The following is a 21,446-nucleotide window of genomic DNA, read 5'->3' on the forward strand; positions in this document are numbered from 1 at the left end:
GAGTGCACTAGTTAGGGTTAAGAATTCCGTTGTTTGGAACACTAGAAAGTGTACTAATGTAGTGAGTAAGGAGGGGTTTAAGATTCTGTGGTGCGCAATACACGCTTCGCAGCCGCGTGAAGGACCCTTCGGTGGTGGCTGTAGCGGTGCCTGAATTATATTGTAAGATTCCTACAAGTTTATTATTAGTAGTAGTAGTAGTAGTAGTACTAGTACTAGTAGTAGTAGTAGTAGAAGACGTATCATTTGTAGTATATAAAAGCAGCATTTTTTTTTTACAAATGAAAAAATACCGTTAATGTAAAATGTAACGGACTTTAAGCATTGAACATAAATAAATTATTTTTGTTGTACATAACAATTTGCTTCTCGATCTATATGTAAAAAAAATCCTTGTAAATTTTGCTATAAAATATGCCGAGTGGCCTAGAAATAATAAAAAATAAACAGCGCCTTTCAATACCAATATCCTATTGGTACACTTGTTTATATAATTCCCGCCCACCGTGCGCTGGTTGGTTGGAATCTTTAAGAAGCCTGTATGAAACTTTAGGAAGGTTTTTTGAGCCAATATAAAAATAAATTATTATTATTATTAGTAGTAGTAGCAGTAGTATTATAACTCTTTGCTATAAGAAATAAATAATGCTAAATTCGCACTTGGAATATAAAGTATATTTTCATTTTGTTCTCTGTTGATATAAATGTCTCTCTGTGTGTATGCGGTGCAATCTTCTTAAAAATATTGTAAAAAGACGCTGATGGCTTAGAAATAAAAGAATGCACAGCGCCTACAGCCTATTAGTTCCTCCCATTTTTGACGTAAGCCCCACCCACCGTGTACTGATTGGTGGACGTTATAGGAAGACAACGCGGAGGTTTGTATGGAGCCGCGCTGAATGGCATGATATATTATACTGGTATATTATTGAGTTATTCTGAAGTACTCAGAGCTGGTTTTTTTTATTATGGACGGTATGGAGAACATTCTGAGGAGGTTGTTTTCCTCTGAAGAGGAAGAACTTTACATTTTGGACTGTCTTTCATATTTAATGATGCTCATGGCTTTTGCGACATTTTTAACTTTGCTCTTTGAGGACAGTCCGTATGGCCGGTACACCTCCAGGAGATATGGCTTTCCAGTTAATGTTAAAGTGGCGTGGTTTGTTCAGGAGCTACCTGCTTTTCTTCTACCTCTGAGTTTAATATTATGGGCTTCACCCTTGAAGATAACTCTCCTACCTAACCAGTTACTTCTTGGCATGTACTTTTGCCACTATGTCCAAAGGTAAGCAATGTCAGTCCATCCTAATATTTACTTTTCTCCCAGTGCTTTCTGTTCAAAAACTCATTTTACTGTTCATTAACTGATGGAGTTCATTTATTTTGCCTTATAATTAATTAATTGATTGATTGATTGGTTAATTAATTGATTGATTGGTTAATTACTTAATTATTTATATTATTATATTTTTTTCAAACAACAGATAATAATAATAATAATAATAATAATAATAATAATAATAATCATTTAAATTGATATTGATTTATGCAAATGTGTCTGTCTAATGACTCATTCATTCAGCACTTTATACTGGTCAGATTTGTGATGGATCCCTGGGAACACCGGGAGCAAGGCTGGGACAAACATGTTCATACACTCATTCACACCTAGGGGCAAATTTACAGTCATTAGTCCACCCGCTTGTGTATTTGTGGGGGGTACGTTTTTGTGGAAACCTGAGAACCTGTCAGAAACCTGAGAAAGCTTGAAGGACATGGGGCTTTCTCAGCACAGACAGTAACCTGAGCTCAGGTTAAAGCTGGTTAACTATGCATAAATTTGCATACTTAAAATAACACTGATAAAAATCCATAAAATTCATAAAAATCTGACTCCCTAAAGAGACAAACCTTTATAGAGAAGAAAAGATAACATTAGTACAGTAGTACAAGAAAAGAACATTAGTACCTGATATGTATTAATGATTATTAGGTCATACTGTAATCTAACATTAAGCCAAAAATGATTAACAGTAACATTTTAATTTAGAAATTGGAGTGAACATGCTGAATATCATGTTCTTGCCTATCTAGGAACTAAGATTCTTCGTATTACATAAAGAAAATTAATATTTATTATCATAACGACATTTAAATCAGGAAACAGACATGATCGTGCCAAGTGGGCGGAGCTTAGACCTTCTCTAAAGTAGCTTTAAGGTTTAAGATAATGTAAAACAGGGACTTAAACACATTTCTCTTCAGTTCTGCTGAGTTTATCTTAAATACAGTCTAAGATCAGATATGTTAGAAATATCTATCCCAGATATCCAAAAATCTGGAAAATAATCGACCAAAATTGTCATTTCTGCCTCTAATGTCTTTCCTTAATCCGTGTGATTTTTTATTTTTATTTTTATTTTTTTTCAGGTCTCTCGTATATCCGTTTTTAATCCGAGGTGGAAAGCCCACACCATTCGCATCATTTGCTCTAGCTTTTGTCTTTTGCTTTTATAATGGATATCTACAAGTGAGATACCTGAGCCAGTATGCAGACTTCCCTCAGGGTTGGGTTTCACATCCCTGCTTCATCACAGGTGGGTAACAGAGCTATACAGTGATGCATGAAGTATAAAACAGTCCTGTTAGCTATGCTGCTGGTTACTAGGTAAACATCTGTGCTTGTAAACAGACTGCTGAACCTTCCACCAGTCAAATTGCATGCTTTGCTTACATGTAAGTGTGTTGTTGGACATGCTTTTCAGCTCACCATGGTAGCAAAGAGTGTCTATATTCATTCATTCATTCATTCATTCATTCATTCATTCATATATTTAGTTATAGCTTCTAATATTTTGGTAACTGGACCAGATTATATTTTCTTCTCTTATACACGAACATCATTAATCACAGCAGTCTGCTCCTGGCTGAGGGTTATGATGATTCTCGTGATGGATTTGTTCATTTTTACGCAGGCTCTTGTCTTTGGCTTCTGGGATGGATAATTAACCTTCATTCTGACCACATACTGAGGAACCTGCGCAGGCCAGGAGAAACGGGCTACAAGATACCCAGAGGTTAGAGAGCGAGAGAGAGAGAAAGCGCATTCAGCTTAAATCATTACTTCTTGAAAAGAAACAGATGGATTTATGTGTAGTCAAAAACAGTGACTGATGACATGCAGACTGTTTTCTTTTTAGGCTACAAATAGAATGAAACAGAACATTACCAACAGAACCAGAAACTGGTGCTATAAAGTCAGATATTTAGGGTATTGACAAAAGAAGCGAAAAAATAAATGTTTGAACAACAGTTTAATTAAGAAACCTTCATGCTAAACATTTGATATGTGATGCATGACTATACCCACTTTATTCCTAATTAGGGTCACTGGAGCCTATCCCAGCACACATTGGGCAAAAGGCAGGGGTACACCCTGGACAGTCCATCACAGGGCCACACATATAGACAGACAACCACACACACTCCTATGGGCAACTTAGAATTACCAATGAACCTAATGTACATGTTTTTGGACTGTGGGAGGTAACCGGAGTAAACCCACACAGGCACAGGGAGAACATGCAAACTCCACACAGAAAGGCCCCCGCCTGTTCGAACCCGGGATTCAAACCCAGGACCTTCTTGCTGTGAGGCAATAGTGCTAACCACAAAACCACCGTGCTGCCCTGCATGACAATTATATTATAATATTTAAGCGAAAAAATAGTATCACGGCATTTAAAATCCTTTGGAAAAAGTATGGATTCAGTGACAATCTATAAAATAAAAAATCAAATAAGGATGAGAGAGTGGAAGTATTTATTATGAATGTTAAGTCATCTGTTTAGTTACTGTCAATAATCAGTTTCTCCAGGATTTCACAGTTTTGCAGAAAAATAGTTGCTTTGTTTTTCCTCCACACTTTGCAATGAAATTTGCAGTGTTTTTAAAAGGGCTTTAGCCGAATGTGTGTTGGGATGACGTCACATGAGACATCCCGGGCCAAATCTGCAGAAAATCTGTGGTAATTTAAAAAAAATTGCAATCTCCTTAGAATATTGTGGCATTTGCTTGATTTTGCGTTAATTTCTGTAGGCACAAACTCCTGGAGGAATCCCTTAGCTTTGGCTTAAATACATCTAAAGGCACTATTGTGGTGTGTATATATACATCCATGTTCTCCCCATGCTTGGTTGGTTTCCTCCTGGTGCTCCGGTTTCCTCCCACAGTACAAAGACATGCTTCTAGGCTGATTGGAGGATCTAAATTGCCCGTAGTGTGTGTGTGATTGCGTGAGTGAATGAGTGTGTGTGTGTGCCCTGCGATGGATTGGCACTCCATCCAGGGTGTATCCTGCCTTGATGCCCGATGATGCCTGAGATAGGCACAGGCTCCCCGTGACCCGAGGATAGATCAGATAAGCTCTACAGACAATGAAATGAAATATACTGAAGTGACTGTATGCTTTTTGTAGGTGGAGTGTTTGAGTACGTTTCAGGGGCTAATTTTCTGGGTGAGATAGTAGAATGGGCTGGATTTGCTCTGGCTGCGCACTCAGTCCACAGTTTTGCCTTTGCTTTCTTCACCTTCATCGTCCTTTCCAACCGAGCCATCGCTCACCACAAGTAAGTTAAACTTGTATATAACTTCTAAATATATCAGCCATCAATCAATATCCATATTGAGTTCAACTGGGTACATTTTTTCCTGGTTAGCCTACATTCACACTGGCAGGCGGCAACCGATCTTTCAATTTCTGCATCTATATGACCCACAGCCCAAGCGACATTTGGACTGATATTTTCTCGTCTCTATGTAAATTTGTTATGTAGTAAAGCGACAAATCCAAACGATTCTTTGTTCCAGTCTTATAGTGGTGGTAGCTTTATTCCCCACCAGCAGTTCCTATTTACATTTAAATACACAGAAATGATAGAAAAAATGATAAATTATCTTATCCCATCATATCTGACCACTCATTACATATAACACATGGTATACACTATGTTGCCAAAAGTTTTGGGACACCCCTCCAAATCATTGAATTCAGGGGTTGGGCTCGGCCTCTTAGTTCCAGTGAAAGGAACTCTTAATGCTTCAGCATACCAAGACATTTTGGACAATTTCATTCTCCCAACTTTTAGATGACCCCTTGCTGTTCCTGTCCATAAAGACATGGATGAGTGAGTTTGGTGTGGAGGAACTTGACTGGCCTGCACAGAGTCCTGACCTCAACCCAATAGAACACCTTTGGGATGAATTAGAGCGGAGACTGAGAGCCAGGCCAAAACTGGGATGTCTGCCTTTACATGCACATGAGTGTAATATGGAGTTGTCCCGCCCTTTTCAGCTATAACAGCTTCAAATTTTTGGGGAAGGCTTTCCACAAGGTTTAGGAGTGTGTTTATGGGAATTTTTGACCATTCCTCGAGAAGATCATTTGTGAGGTCAGGCAGTGATGTTGGATAAGAAGGTCTGGCTCTAATTTATCTCAAAGATGTTCTATCGGGTTGAGGTCAGGCCTCTGTGAAGTTCCTCCACACCAAACTCAGTTATCCATGTCTTTATGGACCTTGCTTTGTGCACTGGTGTGCAGTCATGTTGGAACAGGAAGCAGCTATCTCCAAACTGTTCCCACAGTGATTTGGATGGTTGTCCCAAAACCTTTGGCAATGTAGTGTATATAAAATACTCCAATATAGGTATAAAGAGACAATGAAAAAATAAAGCTTGGAAGGAAGTAGTAGAGAATGTTACTTCCCCTAGTGAGTGTACATAACAGTTTCAATGAGCTTGCTTTGCTAATATGCAAAAAAGGCTAAATAATTAATAATAGTAAATAATGGGCTGTGCTTGGATACATGCCACAATTGAGAAAATACAGACAAGATGAGTTGCTTGGTTTGGTTTCTGACTGTATACAGGCTCTATTTATTCCAAGAACGTAATCACCTTTATCCGTTTCGTCCTACAGGTGGTATCTTGAGAAATTTGAGGATTACCCCAAATCAAGAAAAGCTCTGATTCCATTTGTGTTCTGAAGAATTAACAGATATTGGACTCGCATACAATGAAGAACATCCAAACATTGCAATATATACAATAAGGGTATTTCTTTCTGTCCAAGGATCCAAGCACGTCTCAATGCAGAATCCCCTCAGGCGTTGTCAGTTAGTCCACTGTAAAATGTAATTGTGCGGGAATGAGTTATGGATACATAATTGAACCTCAAGGCGCGAGTTTTGCGTCTTGTCATGCAAACCGAGACCAAAACAGGAGAGATGAACTAGCCCAAAAAGCAAATCTTCAAAGTTTTTATAATAGATTACAAATCCTTAATTCATTACAGAACATAAAGTCCTTTTTTTATTACCTCATTTGGTTAAGTGAAAGCCTTAGCATTTTCATATATAAAAGATAGAAGTCTAAGATAAATTAGAAAACTGTTAGTGGAAAAAAAGACTTATTTTTTTTCTTGAACTCACACAGAGTTAGTAGAGAAGGTGAAATAAAGTTTGTGTCTCAACCCTGAAATGCTCCAGATCTGTAAAGTCATTACTTGTTGGCAGAAGAACAATACTGCTAAAGATCATCCTGCTTTTCACAGGAATATTTCGACTGGATCTGTCAAAAAGCAGTTCTTTAAAGTGCTATCATGAGAGCTGTAATTATGCTCTGTTATAACACTTCAGCTCCAAAGATTGTCTGTTACAAAACTGTCTGAGGTAAAGGCAGAAAGGTTATACAAAACAAAGGTTTTCCAGTGCCAGGTCAACACATTGCAGGTTGTGTTTCTGCCTGTCAGAGCCAGACTGCTGGGACAGGGCACAGTGATTTATGACTGGCCTTACCACTTCTTTCCACTATTTAATGAATTCAGTGCCTATGCCAGACTCCTGCTTGTGGCTACCCCTTGATTCCTACTGCTGTTTTCACTAGTTACTGGAATGCTCTAGCAGATTCTTCCCTGAGTACAATTGCTATTCCACACTGACTGAGAGATTTGACACCCTCAGCCAAATCACCTATGACTGGAGAAGGCCTCTTGGACCAAATTGCCAACTAAGGACTAGCAGTCCAGGAAAGACAAGAGCCTCTTGCACATGGGCCTTATATGACCTTAAGTGGAAGTAGTTCTGTTTACCTCAGTGGACCCAGTGTATTTCTCAATTCCTATAATCTGTACTGGCTTTGGGGATTGCCAAGCAATGGCAGTACTCTAAAGATGTGTGTGCCAGCCTTTACCATAGATGGCATCTCACTAGGTTTTCATAGGAGTTTCTAGAAACTGCTTCCTTGCAAGTGATATACTATACTGCCAAAAATTTTGGGTCATCTGCCTTTACATGCACATGAATGTAATATGGAGTTGTCCTGCCATTTTCAGCTATAACAGTTTCAACTGTTCTGGAAAAGGCTTTCCACAAGGTTTAGGAGTGCGTTTATGGGAATTTTTGACCATTCCTCTAGAAGCTCATTTGTGAGGTCAGGCACTGATGTTGGACAAGAAGGTCTGGCTCACAGTCTCCGCTCTAATTCATCCCAAAGGTGTTCTATCAGGTTGAGGTCAGGACTCTGTGCAGGCCAGTCAAGTTTCTCCACACCAAACTCGCTCATCCATGTCTTTATGGACCTTGCTTTGTACACTGGTGTGCAGTCATGTTGGAACAGCAAGGGGTCATCCCCAAACTTCCCACAAAGTTGGGAGCCTGAAATTGTCCAAAATGTCTTGGTATGCTGAAGCATTAAGAGTTCCTTTCACTGGAACTAAGGGGCCAAGCCTAACCCCTGAAAAACAACACCTGAATTTAATGATTTACTTTTGGCAATATAGTGTATTTTAAGTTAAAGGAGTTGAAGAGTAACATACTTCGGCAGTAAGCTTGCCTTGAATGCATTGGTGGCCAGATGACTTTGGATTGAATCCAGGTTTTCTGACCAAGGTTATATCATCAAACTCAGTCTGTTGACCTTGAGTCCCTCAGTGAGCCTGCAGAGCATTCCATGCCATACCAGGTATGTGACTTACAGCATGATTTGGATCAGAGGCAGCCATCAGGTCACGTCAACATCTTGGCATCTAGACATGCTGGTTGTCCAGCCCTTATTATAAAATGTCAGACTTCTTGTCATAGTCCTTGTTTGGAGGTGTGCCAGTGCTACCTTGCCATCACAATGCACTTTCTCCAGACTTTACTGAAATAACATCAGCCATCTACAGCAGGCTTTTTTGGTCAGTATTCCAAGACTAGACATTTTTGTGTATGCTGTTCAGGTGTTCCACACCATGCCTTATGGATAGCATGAGTAAGATATATATGAATGTAACTGTGGTGCTATAAATGTTAAACATTCTCCAGGAACCTCTAACTAAGTTACAGAGTACTAGGAAATGATTTATGTTTGGTGGTTTAATGGTTATGGACCCACATAGGAGGCATTATACTGGCTGAAAGTTAGTAATTTGAAACAATTAAATGTTAAAGGATGGGACAGTAACACGGGGCATAAACAGAATAAACATGAATGAGATGAGAAATACACAAACAGTGATTTTGACAAATCTTGTGATGAATGGGAAATTACTTATAATTGATTTATTGAATGATTTTAAAGCTTGTATAAAATAAAACCATCATCTTAATGGTGCCATAGAGGAACTCTTTTCTGCATCATCGTATAAAAGAAATGGATTGGCCTATATCCACCTGTCTGTTATGCCAACACTGTCACGCTCAGGGAAGCTATGAGGTGGAGAGGCAGGTATAGGCAGGATTTAAAGCTTATTTCTGCTGCTGTGTTTAACTTAATATGCATAACATGATGCAAACTGAAAAACCTTTAAACAAAACAAAGCCTGCTCAGGACTTGTCTGTTGGCTTTAGGGCTTTACCTCACACCCTGATGTTTCCAGGATAGGCTCTGGATCCGCTGGTAAGCTGACCAGAAGCAGTTATGAAAAATTAATTCAGTTGAGCAAGAGAGATATTATGCAGAACATTGGTTGGGGTGTATGATTATATATATATATATATATATATATATATATATATATATATATATATATATATATATATATATATATATATATATATATATATATATATATATATATATATATATATATCTATATATATATATATATATATATTATAGTCATGAATGTACTTTACAAACAGCTAATTGACAGACGTGCAGAAGACAATCTACATAATCTAAAGCTAACATGTCACCGAACAAAGAATGTAATATTTTATATGCTAAAGTTTTTTAGGTTAATTGAACATTTATGGAAGGAGTCTCCAGTGTCAGTGCTTTGTAACAGGTTTGTTTAATCACAAGAAGGTCTTCAAGATAGAGGACTGCAAAGTGTGTTTTGTTGTTTTATTTCACGCCTATAACATGTTGTCTCATCTCTGGAAGGTTCCGTAACACTGAATGTACCTAATAAACAGTTAACAATCCTGACATATCATTTATGAATTCATTAAATGTTGTAAAATGTTTTTAGAGAGAGATGTAAAATACTTTGGGACATGCTGTTATGGGAAAATAATCTACTTTAATGTGGAGCCGGTGGTGATGTATCATTAAACCACATGGTGCATTCTTTTCTCATAACAGCGTGTCCTATTCTTTTTGCTTTTATTTTTTACATAACAGATGTACATATGATGAAATTCTGGGAGACTTGTTTTTAATTCATTGGTTCTTTTTTTCCCCAGATATAAAGATATAGACCCTCTTAGAGTAATAGCCTGTTTGCATTATTGTTGAAAAACACACTCGATTTTTCTATGTAACCTGGACAAAGTAGACACTGCAATTTTTTGATGGTCAATAATGAAAGTTTTCTGGTGTGTATGTGTGTGTGTGTGTATGCATTTAAATCTTGGTGGGAATGTCTCAACAAGTACAGGAATATCTGAATATAGTTTTGATCTGGTAGATAAGGAGAACCTTTGGTTAGTCCCCACGAAGAAAAAAATGAATTTTTATTTATTTATTTATTTATCAATCAATCGTTCAATCATTGCTTTTTGTTACTAAGGCTAATGTCCGGTTTAGGTTTAGGTGTTAATTGGCCATAATAACTAAGTCAAAGGTAGGTGTGTGTATGTGTTTGTGTGTGCGTCCATATATGTTATTAAATCTTGTTGGGGATAAAATGTCCCCAAACCGATAGGAATTTCTGACAATTTTGATCTTGAGGATTGATAGGTTACAAAAAAAAACGTTTTTATGTAGTACCTAAAACTTTCTTTTTAGTTTCTGAGGTTAAGGTTAAGTGTAGGCAGAATATTAATTAGCAATAGCAACAAGGTTAAATGTCAAAGGTGGGTCCTCACAAGTATAGTATGACAAACTGTGTGTGTGTGTGTGTTGAAAGGCTCGTGGTTGGTGTGGGACTCCTCAGGCTTGTTAAATGGGAGTGATGGGAGGTCGCCATATTGGATCCACTGTCTCACAGGCCGAGAGGAACAAACAGACCCCTGATTGGTCCTCAGTTTTCTCTTCGTTATTGAGCTATATGTTATTTTCCATGTAAGCGTGTGTCCCGGTTAAACAGTTCTCGGTCTGGAGGACGTTATAGGAGGACCCAGGACGGCTGGGTGTGTTTTATCCTGGTGGATAAGCTAGCTAAGCTAAGCTAAGCTAGTGGAATTTTTGAATGGATCCGAGAGTCGCCTGGATTCAGCCGGAACAGAAAGGACCTGCTAATGCGTTATGGATGCATGTGTGGGAAACGTCTCAGGGAATCCGGACTAACTCGGTGCACCATCACCGCCAGCAACACAACGAGCTGAGTGTCAGCGGTGCGTTTTGCGACGTGTGTAAAAACCAAGGGAAAGATGTGTGCAACGAACCTGGGTGTTCATCCAGCACCCACCACCATCCTCCTCCTCCTCTTCCTCCTCCTTCCTCTTCTTCTCACCAGAGCAATGCAAACAGTACTAATGTCCGGAGTGCTTTCGCGACATTATCGATTAATAATAATAACAACGTTAGCGCCGCGACTCCTCCTCTGAACGCCAGTGAAATGGCTCCTACTGAGAAGGGCTCCCGGTCTCTACCGGACCCGGGCACGGACAGCTCCTACTCGGATTCTTCTGCCGCCATAAGGGCTAACGAGACCAACAAAAACCGCTTGTGTTTTAGTTTCAGCGAACTGAACAACGTCAACCAAAATCACCTTCATAATCATTATCACCATCATCATCATCACCACCAACATTCGCGATATTTCCATCAGGAACAGCAGCCGTATATTCAGCAGAACTGCATGAAGCGCTTCCCGTTCAACCCGGGATTTAACAACCACAATAATCATCATCATCATCATCATCACCACCCGGGACGGAGGAAAAATGAAAATAAAGCGAGCACATACGGGATAAATTATCTTCTCTCCAACTGGACTAACGGCAATCATGTCAGTCCCGTTACACTGTGGAAAACCAGGACGTACCGCCCAGGAGTTAACGGGTGAGCGCGCTGTCTGAAATGCCCTTTCACTTAACGTCTATCTAACACTATTCTCATTTATTTGTGTGTTTGTTTACTATATTGCTATTTATATTAATTTATGTCGTGGTACGAATCTTATTAGCGCTGCGCGTGAGCCGGTTCGGTCCGTCGCTTAGCAAAAAAAAAAAAAAAAAAACCGCTAGCTGTAATTTAACGTCCTCATAAACTCTATTGATATTTTAGTATTTTGACGTTTTTTTCGTACGGAAAATATATACAAACGCTGACTTTAATGGTTGTTAAAACAAATAAACATACAAACAAACACAAATATGCGAGAGAAAAAAACTCTTATGTGCTACTGGCTAGTCACGCTAAGCCTTAGCTAGCTGAAGAGCTATTCATATAAACGTTACTCTCTGTACAGTTTACACACAGGTTTATTTACATATCTCAAAAGAGTAAATATTTATAAAGAACAGTTTATATGTAGATCTTTTTTTTTTTAAACATTTTATAAACAGTTTATCTTTTTTAGTTGTGACGTTTTAGGAATTTACATACAGTAATATTTTGAGGCTGGTCAAAGCTGTGTAAGTTGTTTTAATGAAATGTTTAATGCTAAACCTTCTGCAGTGTATTTCATAACAGCATGTAAGATCTAAATAAACATAAATAAATAAAATAAAGTATTAATTTTACCCCAACTTAGTAATTTGATCCTACACTATTTAGTTGCAACCAAAACAAACAGGAGATTTGAGCTTGTTTGTAATCATCTGTTTTCTTTTCTTTTTTTTTCTATCCTTATTACTAATCTTAAACAGAAGATATTTTTTAATGATGTAGGGTTTTTAATATCTGGAAAAATTAGAAAGAAAAAAAATAATGCGTCGAAAAATGTGTTTATTACCAGGGCTTGCTGTGAAACATATTCAGTGTATAATACTGAAGCCCTATTCGGACCGGATTAGTTTCACGTGAGGTTGGAAAATTTCATTATTACCAGGATATCCTTAGGACTACTGATAAGACGATTACGCTTACATTAAGAAGACGCGCTCATGACCTAGCTTGACTATCACCTGCGGTACAGATGTAATCCTTACCCAAACCACCAGCGATGTTACTGATCAGACATGTGTTCAGAAACCCTTTCCAGTACTCCAAGAATGACCGGATATTATTTCTCCATTTATTCAGTTTACCGTCTTACTTTCCATTTTGCTCTTTCCTGTAATCACGGGACGGAAGTGGAACTCTGTGAAGTTGGCATGATGTGAAATTAATGCTAAATGAACCCCTCCAACCCCACCCCTTTAGGGCTTGCACAGCTGGACCGGACGAGTGGCTTTTTTGGGAATGTTTGAAATCAGAAATGCGAGCGCCATACAGCTGGAACAAGGAGAACTGGCGAAAGCCAGGGCTTTCCTCTTCCATCCATTTCCAGCATAATAGCCCTGAGGGGGAAAAATAACAGAGGGTAGATCATAACTCATAAAATGAGCAGCAGTTTTTGTTTTTTGTTTTTTCTGTTAGAGAGGTTACAGTGAAGAGATGGAGGAGACTTTATTTTAAAAGAGCTTGAATAACAGCCTTTTAAAACCGAAAATACATATCGACAAGACTAGTCTATGCATAGTTCAGTACGTACTTTTCCTTGACTCTGAGTTCAACAAGCTCCGTCTGTATTGTTCTAAAGCGCGGTCCTTTCAGCAGATGTGGTCAGTCAAACATTTAAAGCCCCAGTGAAGGGTGGAGTGTAGGAGGTGTTTGCCGATTGTGTATTTCTATCCATTTCCAAGTAGAAATAGCTTGCTGGATTTTATTATTTATTTATTTATTTATTTATTTTTGCTTGTCTTGCTATTTTGTGAGTGTGTGTATGTTTAGGTAATAAAAAAAAAAAAAAATGCAGTGCTATAATATAACTCATCACTGCCCTAATGTTGCTCTTATTTTCCCTTTCTCCCAAGGCTTCATGAGGAGATTATAGACTTCTACAACTTCATGTCCCCTCGACCCGAAGAGGCCACCATGAGGCAAGAGGTAGTCGATCGGATCGAGTCCGTCATCAAGGAGCTATGGCCAAGTGCTGACGTGAGTGAAACGACCGGCTCCTTGAAACCTACATGATTATATCCTGTCCAGTTGCAGTACAGCTGTGGCGAATAGATATTTTCATTCAAAGTTATTCTACCATATGTTACTTCATCTTCAGGACCTAAGAAGCGCTTCATGCTTTAATCCACACCGTAGTGATGTGAAGCAAAGCACAGGGCACATCCTGAAGTCTTTTATTCCTCTCCAGCCACAGCCAGAAGCCTACAATTACAATTTTGGACGATTTTTTTTTATCCATTTATGGTTATGTTTAATGTCGTGGAATATCAGTTACTCCCTCACTCGCTCTTCTGGGATTTTCTTTTTAATGAGAGTTACAAAGACCAAAAAATTGCAGCTTGTTACAGAGAAACTGGAAAGCACAAAGTCCTGGTGTAAAACGTCCTGAACGTATTAAGGTGCTGACACTGGAGACTCCTTCCATAAATCATGTCACCATGTCTATAATTCTGTTTTGATTTTTGTTGTTGAATATTTATTCTTTCTTTACCGTTTTATTTTTCTTCTTGAGCGCTTTTGTGTAGACACGTCTGTTTATGTGAATTGGAAATAAATGCAACCGGGAGAAAACTCGCCAGCAGTTCGGAGCAGCCTTAAATTAGAGGTTTCTGAAGCAGAGAACCATATTTGGGTTTTGTTTTTTTATTTTTTTTATATATTTTTTTTACAAGCTCTACTGAACACCAGACATTCTCATGCTGTGTCTCCAGCCATCTTTGAGTTTGATCCGTGTTCTCAGTTGGATGTCGTGAGCTCGGTTCTTTGAGCATTAGTGAATATTAGATGAAAACCTTCTGGTTGCCCCAAAACAGCTGCACTAGCTGGCAACGAGGTGCACTCGTATTAGGACCTGAAGGAGCTATAAGCAGTAAAAGTCTTAGACAGGATGCAGCTTTTAATCATTAATCCAGAATCTTAGAAATTTGTTTTTCCCACTTTAAACGTTTAATGCTTTTTATTTTCTCCTTTCTGTTTGCGCAGGTTCAGATATTTGGCAGCTTTAGCACTGGACTCTACCTCCCAACCAGGTGAGACTCTGTTCTCTCTCTCTTTGTCTCTCTCTCTCTCTCTCTCTCTCGCTCTCTCTCTCACACACTCTTAAAGACTAAATGTGCAGCTTGTCAGGTCACCAAGAACATCCTCTATCCTGAAGAAATGTAGCGTTACAACGCACTGACACAGGAGACTCCTTCCATTAACATTAAACAAACACCTCTATACAGAAAGCTTCATCATTGATGACGTGATTGTGTATGGTTATGTTAATTAACAGCTCTTTTTAATCAGTTTATTCTTCGCCGTATTCGGATTTCAGACCACACTGGATGAGATTAAATGCACTGCTATTGATTTCCCTACTTTTAAATAGCGTATTTTTGATTGTGTTTTTCCTACACTTAAGAAAACCCCGAAGCAGTACCATTATCCTGATATGTGAACTACAATGAATGTGCAGTTTTGCAAAGCAAGCTCTAATTTGGACATTTTGTCTAGTATTTTGTGTAAGTAACGTATCTGAAAGGATTCATCTGGGTTTGTTGTTGTGCACCGCACAGTGACATTGACTTGGTGGTGTTTGGGAAGTGGGACAGACCCCCCCTGCAGCAGTTGGAGCAGGCCCTCCGGAAGAATAACGTGGCCGAGCCATTCTCTATCAAAGTACTTGACAAAGCTACGGTGAGAGACACACACACCCGTGTCCATGTCCACCATCAGGTCACCCTTCATCATTTGTAATAGCCAGAATTTCCCTCACTGGTGATTTATGAAGCTGTCTTTTGGTTTCTTTTTGTAAAGGTACCAATTATTAAATTGACCGATCAGGAAACCGAGGTCAAAGTGGACATCAGTTTTAACGTGGAGACCGGAGTCAAAGCTGCTCGCTTCATCAAGGATTACGTGAAGGTACATTTATTTAAATACATTTACTCTTCAGATTGCCATCATTTTGTTCTACAAAGCAGATGTACAAGTAATGAATTCGAATCGATCGAAAACATGAAGTTCTTGAACAATGGCACAAAGTGCTTTTAGTAAAATTTGCATGTCCATGTTTGTCGTAAAACTTTGCTGGTTTTATGGTTTTCTTCATTACCCACAATGCCAACTGACTGCCTGCTGATAGAGGTGCAGTGGGATTTAGGCTTCTCTGCTTAAACAGAGAGATGCAGCGGCGCTTTAGTCCTTTAGTCTCTCAGCTGTAGAGTCTACTCAAACAGATCTTCATCCTGATACTGCCGTCAACTTCAGAGTGCTAGAGGAACCTAGCCTGTAGATTTTGTCTCAGCCGTCGTTACAGACACCAGGTTCTATTAAATACATGCTATAACCTCATTCTGTCACTTGCGACACTCTTCATAGCGCTCTGCTTGCTTCTCGAACAGCGCTAACAGGTGGGATCTATTCCACAGAGGCAGCATTTGAAGTACAAAGCACACCGACTGTTTGCTAACATTTCCCAGTACCGAACCAATAACTGCTGGAAAGGAAATAAGTGAACTGAACGAACTGTCCATTGTGCCCGTGAATGGTTATTCACTCTGCAGCTTTTCCGTTTGTCACACCTCTTCCCACCTGGAATCGGAGCCAGAACCTTCCTGCTGCTCTGAACAGATGGATGAGTCTCATGTGAAATAAGTCTCTTCTGCAGTGTGTGTGTGTGTGTGTGTTATCTGAAGTGTTGTTTTTCTTCTCCTCCTCCTTGCACAGAAGTATACCGTGCTGCCTTACTTGATCTTCGTGCTGAAGCAGTTCCTCCTGCAGAGGGATCTGAACGAGGTGTTTACTGGAGGCATCAGCTCCTACAGCCTCATCCTGATGGTCATCAGCTTCCTGCAGGTGGGCACAAGGGATATGTAACAGTCATGTGTTGTATACACCTTACCATAACACCTGTATGTTCTTATTGAACATCCTGTTCCGGATTTATTCCTCCTTCTGTTATAATAAACTCCACTCTTCTGGGAAGCTTTCCACTAGATGTTAGAGCGTGTCTGTGGGAATCGGGGATCATTCAGCTACAAGAGCATCAGACACTGATGTTGTAAGTGTGAGGAGGTCTGGGGTTCAGTTAGGTGAAGGTGTTCAGTGGGGTTGAGTCAGAGTCAGGGCTCTGTGCAGGACACTCCAGTTCTTCCACTCTTACACACCTTGTCTTTATGGAGCTCAGGGGCTTTGTGCACAGGAGTATTGTCATGCTGGAGTCATGGTGCAAGATACAGAGACATTCCAGATAACAGTTTGAGGAAGAGTCACATATGGCTGTGATGGTCAGGTGTCCACATACTTTTGGCCATATTGGTTTCTTGAATAATACATTTGATTTTTGTTGGTTTTTGATGGTATTTACTCTGTACGTACCTGACACGGCCGCAGTTTTAGTGATTATTTTGTCGTTTCTCACTCAATATTTGTTCAGTTCCTCGTCATATATAAGCTCTAATGAATGTTTATAGAGACATTATGAAGAATATGAAGCTTAGAAGGAATCAGTAGAGAGTGTTGGTGCCTCTGGGGGGTGTGTGTGTGTATGTGGGGCTATTACAGTTAGCTTGCTTACTAATCTGTCAAAATAGCCAGCGTGTAACATGTAACCATTTACAACCATATTAAGGTTTAGAAGATATCTATAGCTTCTGACCACGTTTCCTCAGAACTTAAAAAAAGCTGGACTTCGAGTAATCAAATCACCAATTTGTTTTAGTGGACTGTGTGAGAAGTGGCTTTATGTTCCGGTTGTCTCATTCTTTTGTCGTAGCTCCACCCCCGAATCGACGCCAGCACTCCCAACATGAACCTCGGCGTTCTGCTCATCGAGTTCTTTGAGCTGTACGGCCGCCATTTTAACTACCTGAAAACAGGCATCAGGATAAAGAACGGCGGCGCCTACATGGCCAAAGAGGACATCATGAAAGTCATGAACAACGGCTACAGGCCGTCCATGCTCTGCATCGAGGACCCTCTTCTTCCAGGTGCTAATTTTAAACTTGTCTGCGCTCCACATCTCCATTACATCACATCAAGCATTTATTCCATTTTCCCAAGACTATAATGATAGTTTATGCCAGGCAAAGAGGGGGCTGTGTCCAAGTTAATGATAATGTAATCTGCTCCAACTGCTGCATTTTTTTTTTTTTTCTTCTTAAAATACACCACGCCAGATGGTGTACAGAAAACACGAACAAGCCATGCTATGTAATAGCGATCAGTGGCTCCGTCCTCGTTGTGTATATGTACAGTTCTGTTATTTTACTGGTTTTAAGCAAAAACAAAGAATCGAAACTGGTAATCAGTGACGCTATAAACTCTCATAATGATAGATTTGTTCTGTTTTTTCTGTTTTTGTTCTGATTTTTCTTGTGTTTAAGGAAGCCTTCTTTACTTTCCATAAGTCTGGCATTTTATCGATGGGAGAAAGGTTAACTGTAGTCATGTTTGATGCACATGAATACAAAGATGGCTGAATGCGTGTAGTGATGTCACATAACGTGCCTTGTTCCAAATCTGCAGTAATTGTGAAAAATTGCAAGCTTTTCTGAATAGCTTGCTTGATTTTTTTTGCGATTGCGAAGTGATTATAGCGCTAAAATTCTACAATGGATTAACCGATGTCTAGTCATGATTGCAGCATTTTTGTGTCTGTGTGTTTCAGGTAATGACGTGGGCAGGAGCTCGTACGGAGCCATGCAGGTGAAACACGTGTTTGATTACGCCTACATCGTCCTCAGCCATGCAGTGTCCCCTCTCGCAAACTCCTACCCCAACAAGGATAGCGACAGGTAACACAGACGCCCCAGCACACTCCTCTTTTAGCACTCAGTTTAAACATGTTAACATGCTAAAAAGCAAAATGAATACTAATGTGTTAAAGGAGAAGTTCACTTCCAGAAAAAATATTTGAAAATAATTTCCTCACCCACCCTGTGATGGACTGGGGACCTGTCCAAGGTGTACCCCTGTGTGCTGGGATAGGCTCCAACAGATCCCCGTGACCCTAATTAGGAATAAAGCGGGTGTAGAAAATGGATGGATGGAACTTCCTCACCCCCTTGTCATCCAAGATGTTCATGTCTTTCTTTATTCAGTCGTAAAGAAATGATGTTTTTTTTGAGGAAAACATTTCAGGATTTTTCTCCATATAGTGGACTTCAATGGTGCCCGGGAGTTTGACCTTCCACAATGCAGTTTAAATGCAGCTCCAAAGAGCTCTAAACCCTCCATCCCAGCCCAGGAAGAAGGCTCTTATCTAGCCATACCATCGCTCATTTTCTTAGAAAAACAAAGCTTAGAAGCTTAAAAGTTTAGAGCTCTTTGGAGCTGCATTTAAACTGCATTGTGGAAGGTCAAATTCCCAGGCACCATTGAAGTCCACTATATGGAGAAAAATCCTGAAATGTTTTCCTAAAAAAACATCATTTCTTTACAACTGAAGAAAGAAAGACATGAACATCTCGGATGACCAGGGGGTGAAGAAATTATTTGTAGATTTTTGTTCTGGAGGTGAACAACTTCTTTAAGCGTCATGTTAAGATAGTAACAGCTCGCACCTTGTTTCAGTGTTTTTGTAATTAGTCTCCTTTTTATTCCACAGCACTCTGGGACGCATCATTAAAGTCACCCAGGAAGTGATCGACTACAGGGAGTGGATCGTTAACAAGTGGGGCAGCAAGCAACCCGAGCGGAACAGCGGTAAGTTTTAAAGAAGAGGAGAATAAAGGACACTCCGCCTCGTCTCAGGAGGAGGAAAGGTTCGGGATGAATCCGAGCGACAGAGCCGGCAGCAGGTTCATTAAAATGCTGATCAGGGCAGCAAATTTAATTGGAGCTCTGCAGCATGTCAGCTGTCTGAAATGGCAGGGTGGAGGAGTGCGTATCGCTCACTCAGCAGTACGTCCACTAGCCACTCGCTCGACTTCTCCTTAATGAGCGCGAATATGATAGACGGGTTTTATCAGGTTGGAAACTGCGATGCGTGGCGATGTCTGTGACCTCTGAGACAGCAGCCATGGGGTGTTGGGAACCTAGTATTTGCACAAATTATTTACTATAGTAATCTGTTCCTAAAGGTCAGCGTCCATCTTCATTATATTCTGAAATGTGTTCATAAATATTTGGATTAGTTTTTTTTTTTAATTTTCTATAATATCAGCTCTGGTCATAGTTTCAGATGTAATTCACAGGTTTAGGTTAATGCACTCATGCTTATAGTTATTGTTTCTATGGTAACAGCTTGCACTGGGATTTGTGCAGTAGACAGGTTTAAAGGGGGGGGGGTGTCTCTGGTTTCTTACGAACATGACGTGACGGTTATAAATGATAACAGGATCTTATTCAGCATTTTTTACACATTAAATTTAGCTATAAACAGATAGCTGTGTAATAGCTAATAACGTGTAAACGTTGATAAATTGATGTGTGTGTGTGCATGCTTAGTCTGGTGTTATAGTCAAATAATGCTTTATAAGGTATCGTTTATGTGTTTTCACTCAGGTCCTGCTAGTAAAGACTCGGTGGAGCAGGTGGACTCGAGCACTCTGCTCAGTGTTGGAGTGGACGAGCAGCAGCAGCTCCAGAGGGACTCTGTGTCTCCTAACAGCGCTGACTCTCCCATGTCTCTGTCCAGCCCTCAGCAGCACTCGTCTGCTTCCTCTCTGTCAGGCAGCGACATCGTAAGTACACTTTTTTATGAAACGAACCTGATTTCCTGATAGTCCAGCATTTTATACGTTCTAGCCACTATAACGGTGACTCTGACAGATTCGACACTCGTGCCCTCTCTTTTTGTCTCTCTTTGCTGTCTTTGTGCTCCCACACATTGCGAAGGACTCGGACTGCACGCCATGCGCTGCTCCAGCAGTGCCCTCCTACCCTCTGCAGACACTGTCACTGGGCACACTGCCCGCTGAGCTGCAGATGGGCACGGGCAAGACCAACCTCACCATGCCACTCACAATGCCCGCTGCCAACCAGGTGAGCAGAAACAGACGGCGGGGCTCCGCCTCTTTCTGAGTCAGCTTTCTGTTTGCAGAATGAAAAACAGCATTAGTCGTGCTTCGAATAACAAGCGACGTCACTCGCTCCAGATCACTGTAAGAGCATGCTAAAAATGCTTTAGAACACTGTTCACATCATGACTTCACTAACCACCTCTCTGACCTCTCTTCCATAGACGAGAGTCTCAATGCCCGGGAGTCTTCCTCGCCACGTTTTACCTGGCAGACAGGTCTGTCTCTCTCTCTGGGTCTGTCTGTCTCTCTGAATGTCTGTCTGTCTCTCTGTAGCTGTCTGTCACAGTGTCTGTCTGTCTCTTTGCGGCTGTCTGTGTCTCTCTTTGTCTGTCTGTCTCTCCATGTCCCTCTGAGTCTCTGTCTGTCTTTGTGTCTGTTTGTCTCTCTCTGTCTGTCTCTGTGTCTCTCTGAGTATCTGTCTGTTGCTCTGTGTGTCTGTCTCTCTGAGTGTCTGTCTCTGAATGGCTGTTTGTCTCTCCATATCTATTTGTCTCTGTGCCTGTCTGTCTCTCTTAGTGCCTGTCTGTCTCTGAGTGTCTGTCTGCCTCTTTGAGTGTCTCTCTCCTTGTCTGTCTGTGTCTTTCTCTGTATGTGTGTGTGCGTCTCTGTGTTTTTTTGTTTGTTTGTTTTTTTGAAGCACCCAAGATTTTATTTTCACACAAAGTGAAACACAAATTTCAAACACACCCTGTTAAGAATTGTTAAATACAGAAACAAGGACCTGTGACAGAATCCAGACAAACTGTTGTCGGTGTAGAGAGGTGTGCTTGTGTTCACATGCAGTACTTTATTAATCCCCAAGGGGAAATTTAGTGTCAGGAGCCACAACACAAGAGCAAC

General features: G+C 40.2%; 2 protein-coding genes across 2 annotated transcripts in view; both read left to right on the plus strand.

The window, feature by feature from the left end:
• Nucleotides 1-864: 864 nt before the first annotated feature.
• Nucleotides 865-9,013, plus strand: srd5a1 (steroid-5-alpha-reductase, alpha polypeptide 1 (3-oxo-5 alpha-steroid delta 4-dehydrogenase alpha 1)). Its single transcript, XM_058404293.1, has 5 exons — nucleotides 865-1,288; nucleotides 2,434-2,600; nucleotides 2,979-3,080; nucleotides 4,481-4,631; nucleotides 5,981-9,013. Exons 1-5 carry the CDS (start codon nucleotides 969-971, stop codon nucleotides 6,045-6,047), a joined length of 807 nt encoding a protein of 268 aa, XP_058260276.1. The 5' UTR covers nucleotides 865-968; the 3' UTR covers nucleotides 6,048-9,013.
• Nucleotides 9,014-10,406: 1,393 nt separating this feature from the next.
• Nucleotides 10,407-21,446, plus strand: part of tent4a (terminal nucleotidyltransferase 4A) — a 16,982-nt gene continuing 5,942 nt past the window's right edge. The window contains exons 1-12 of the mRNA XM_058405197.1: nucleotides 10,407-11,493; nucleotides 13,452-13,575; nucleotides 14,581-14,627; nucleotides 15,156-15,276; nucleotides 15,397-15,504; nucleotides 16,309-16,437; nucleotides 17,357-17,570; nucleotides 18,251-18,377; nucleotides 19,190-19,287; nucleotides 20,089-20,267; nucleotides 20,422-20,568; nucleotides 20,768-20,821. Coding sequence (XP_058261180.1) covers nucleotides 10,679-11,493; nucleotides 13,452-13,575; nucleotides 14,581-14,627; nucleotides 15,156-15,276; nucleotides 15,397-15,504; nucleotides 16,309-16,437; nucleotides 17,357-17,570; nucleotides 18,251-18,377; nucleotides 19,190-19,287; nucleotides 20,089-20,267; nucleotides 20,422-20,568; nucleotides 20,768-20,821 — 2,163 coding nt within the window. The 5' untranslated portion in view covers nucleotides 10,407-10,678. The remainder of the gene's footprint in view (nucleotides 11,494-13,451; nucleotides 13,576-14,580; nucleotides 14,628-15,155; nucleotides 15,277-15,396; nucleotides 15,505-16,308; nucleotides 16,438-17,356; nucleotides 17,571-18,250; nucleotides 18,378-19,189; nucleotides 19,288-20,088; nucleotides 20,268-20,421; nucleotides 20,569-20,767; nucleotides 20,822-21,446) is intronic.

This window comes from Hemibagrus wyckioides, linkage group LG12 (assembly GCF_019097595.1).
Source record: "Hemibagrus wyckioides isolate EC202008001 linkage group LG12, SWU_Hwy_1.0, whole genome shotgun sequence".
NCBI lineage: Eukaryota > Metazoa > Chordata > Actinopteri > Siluriformes > Bagridae > Hemibagrus > Hemibagrus wyckioides.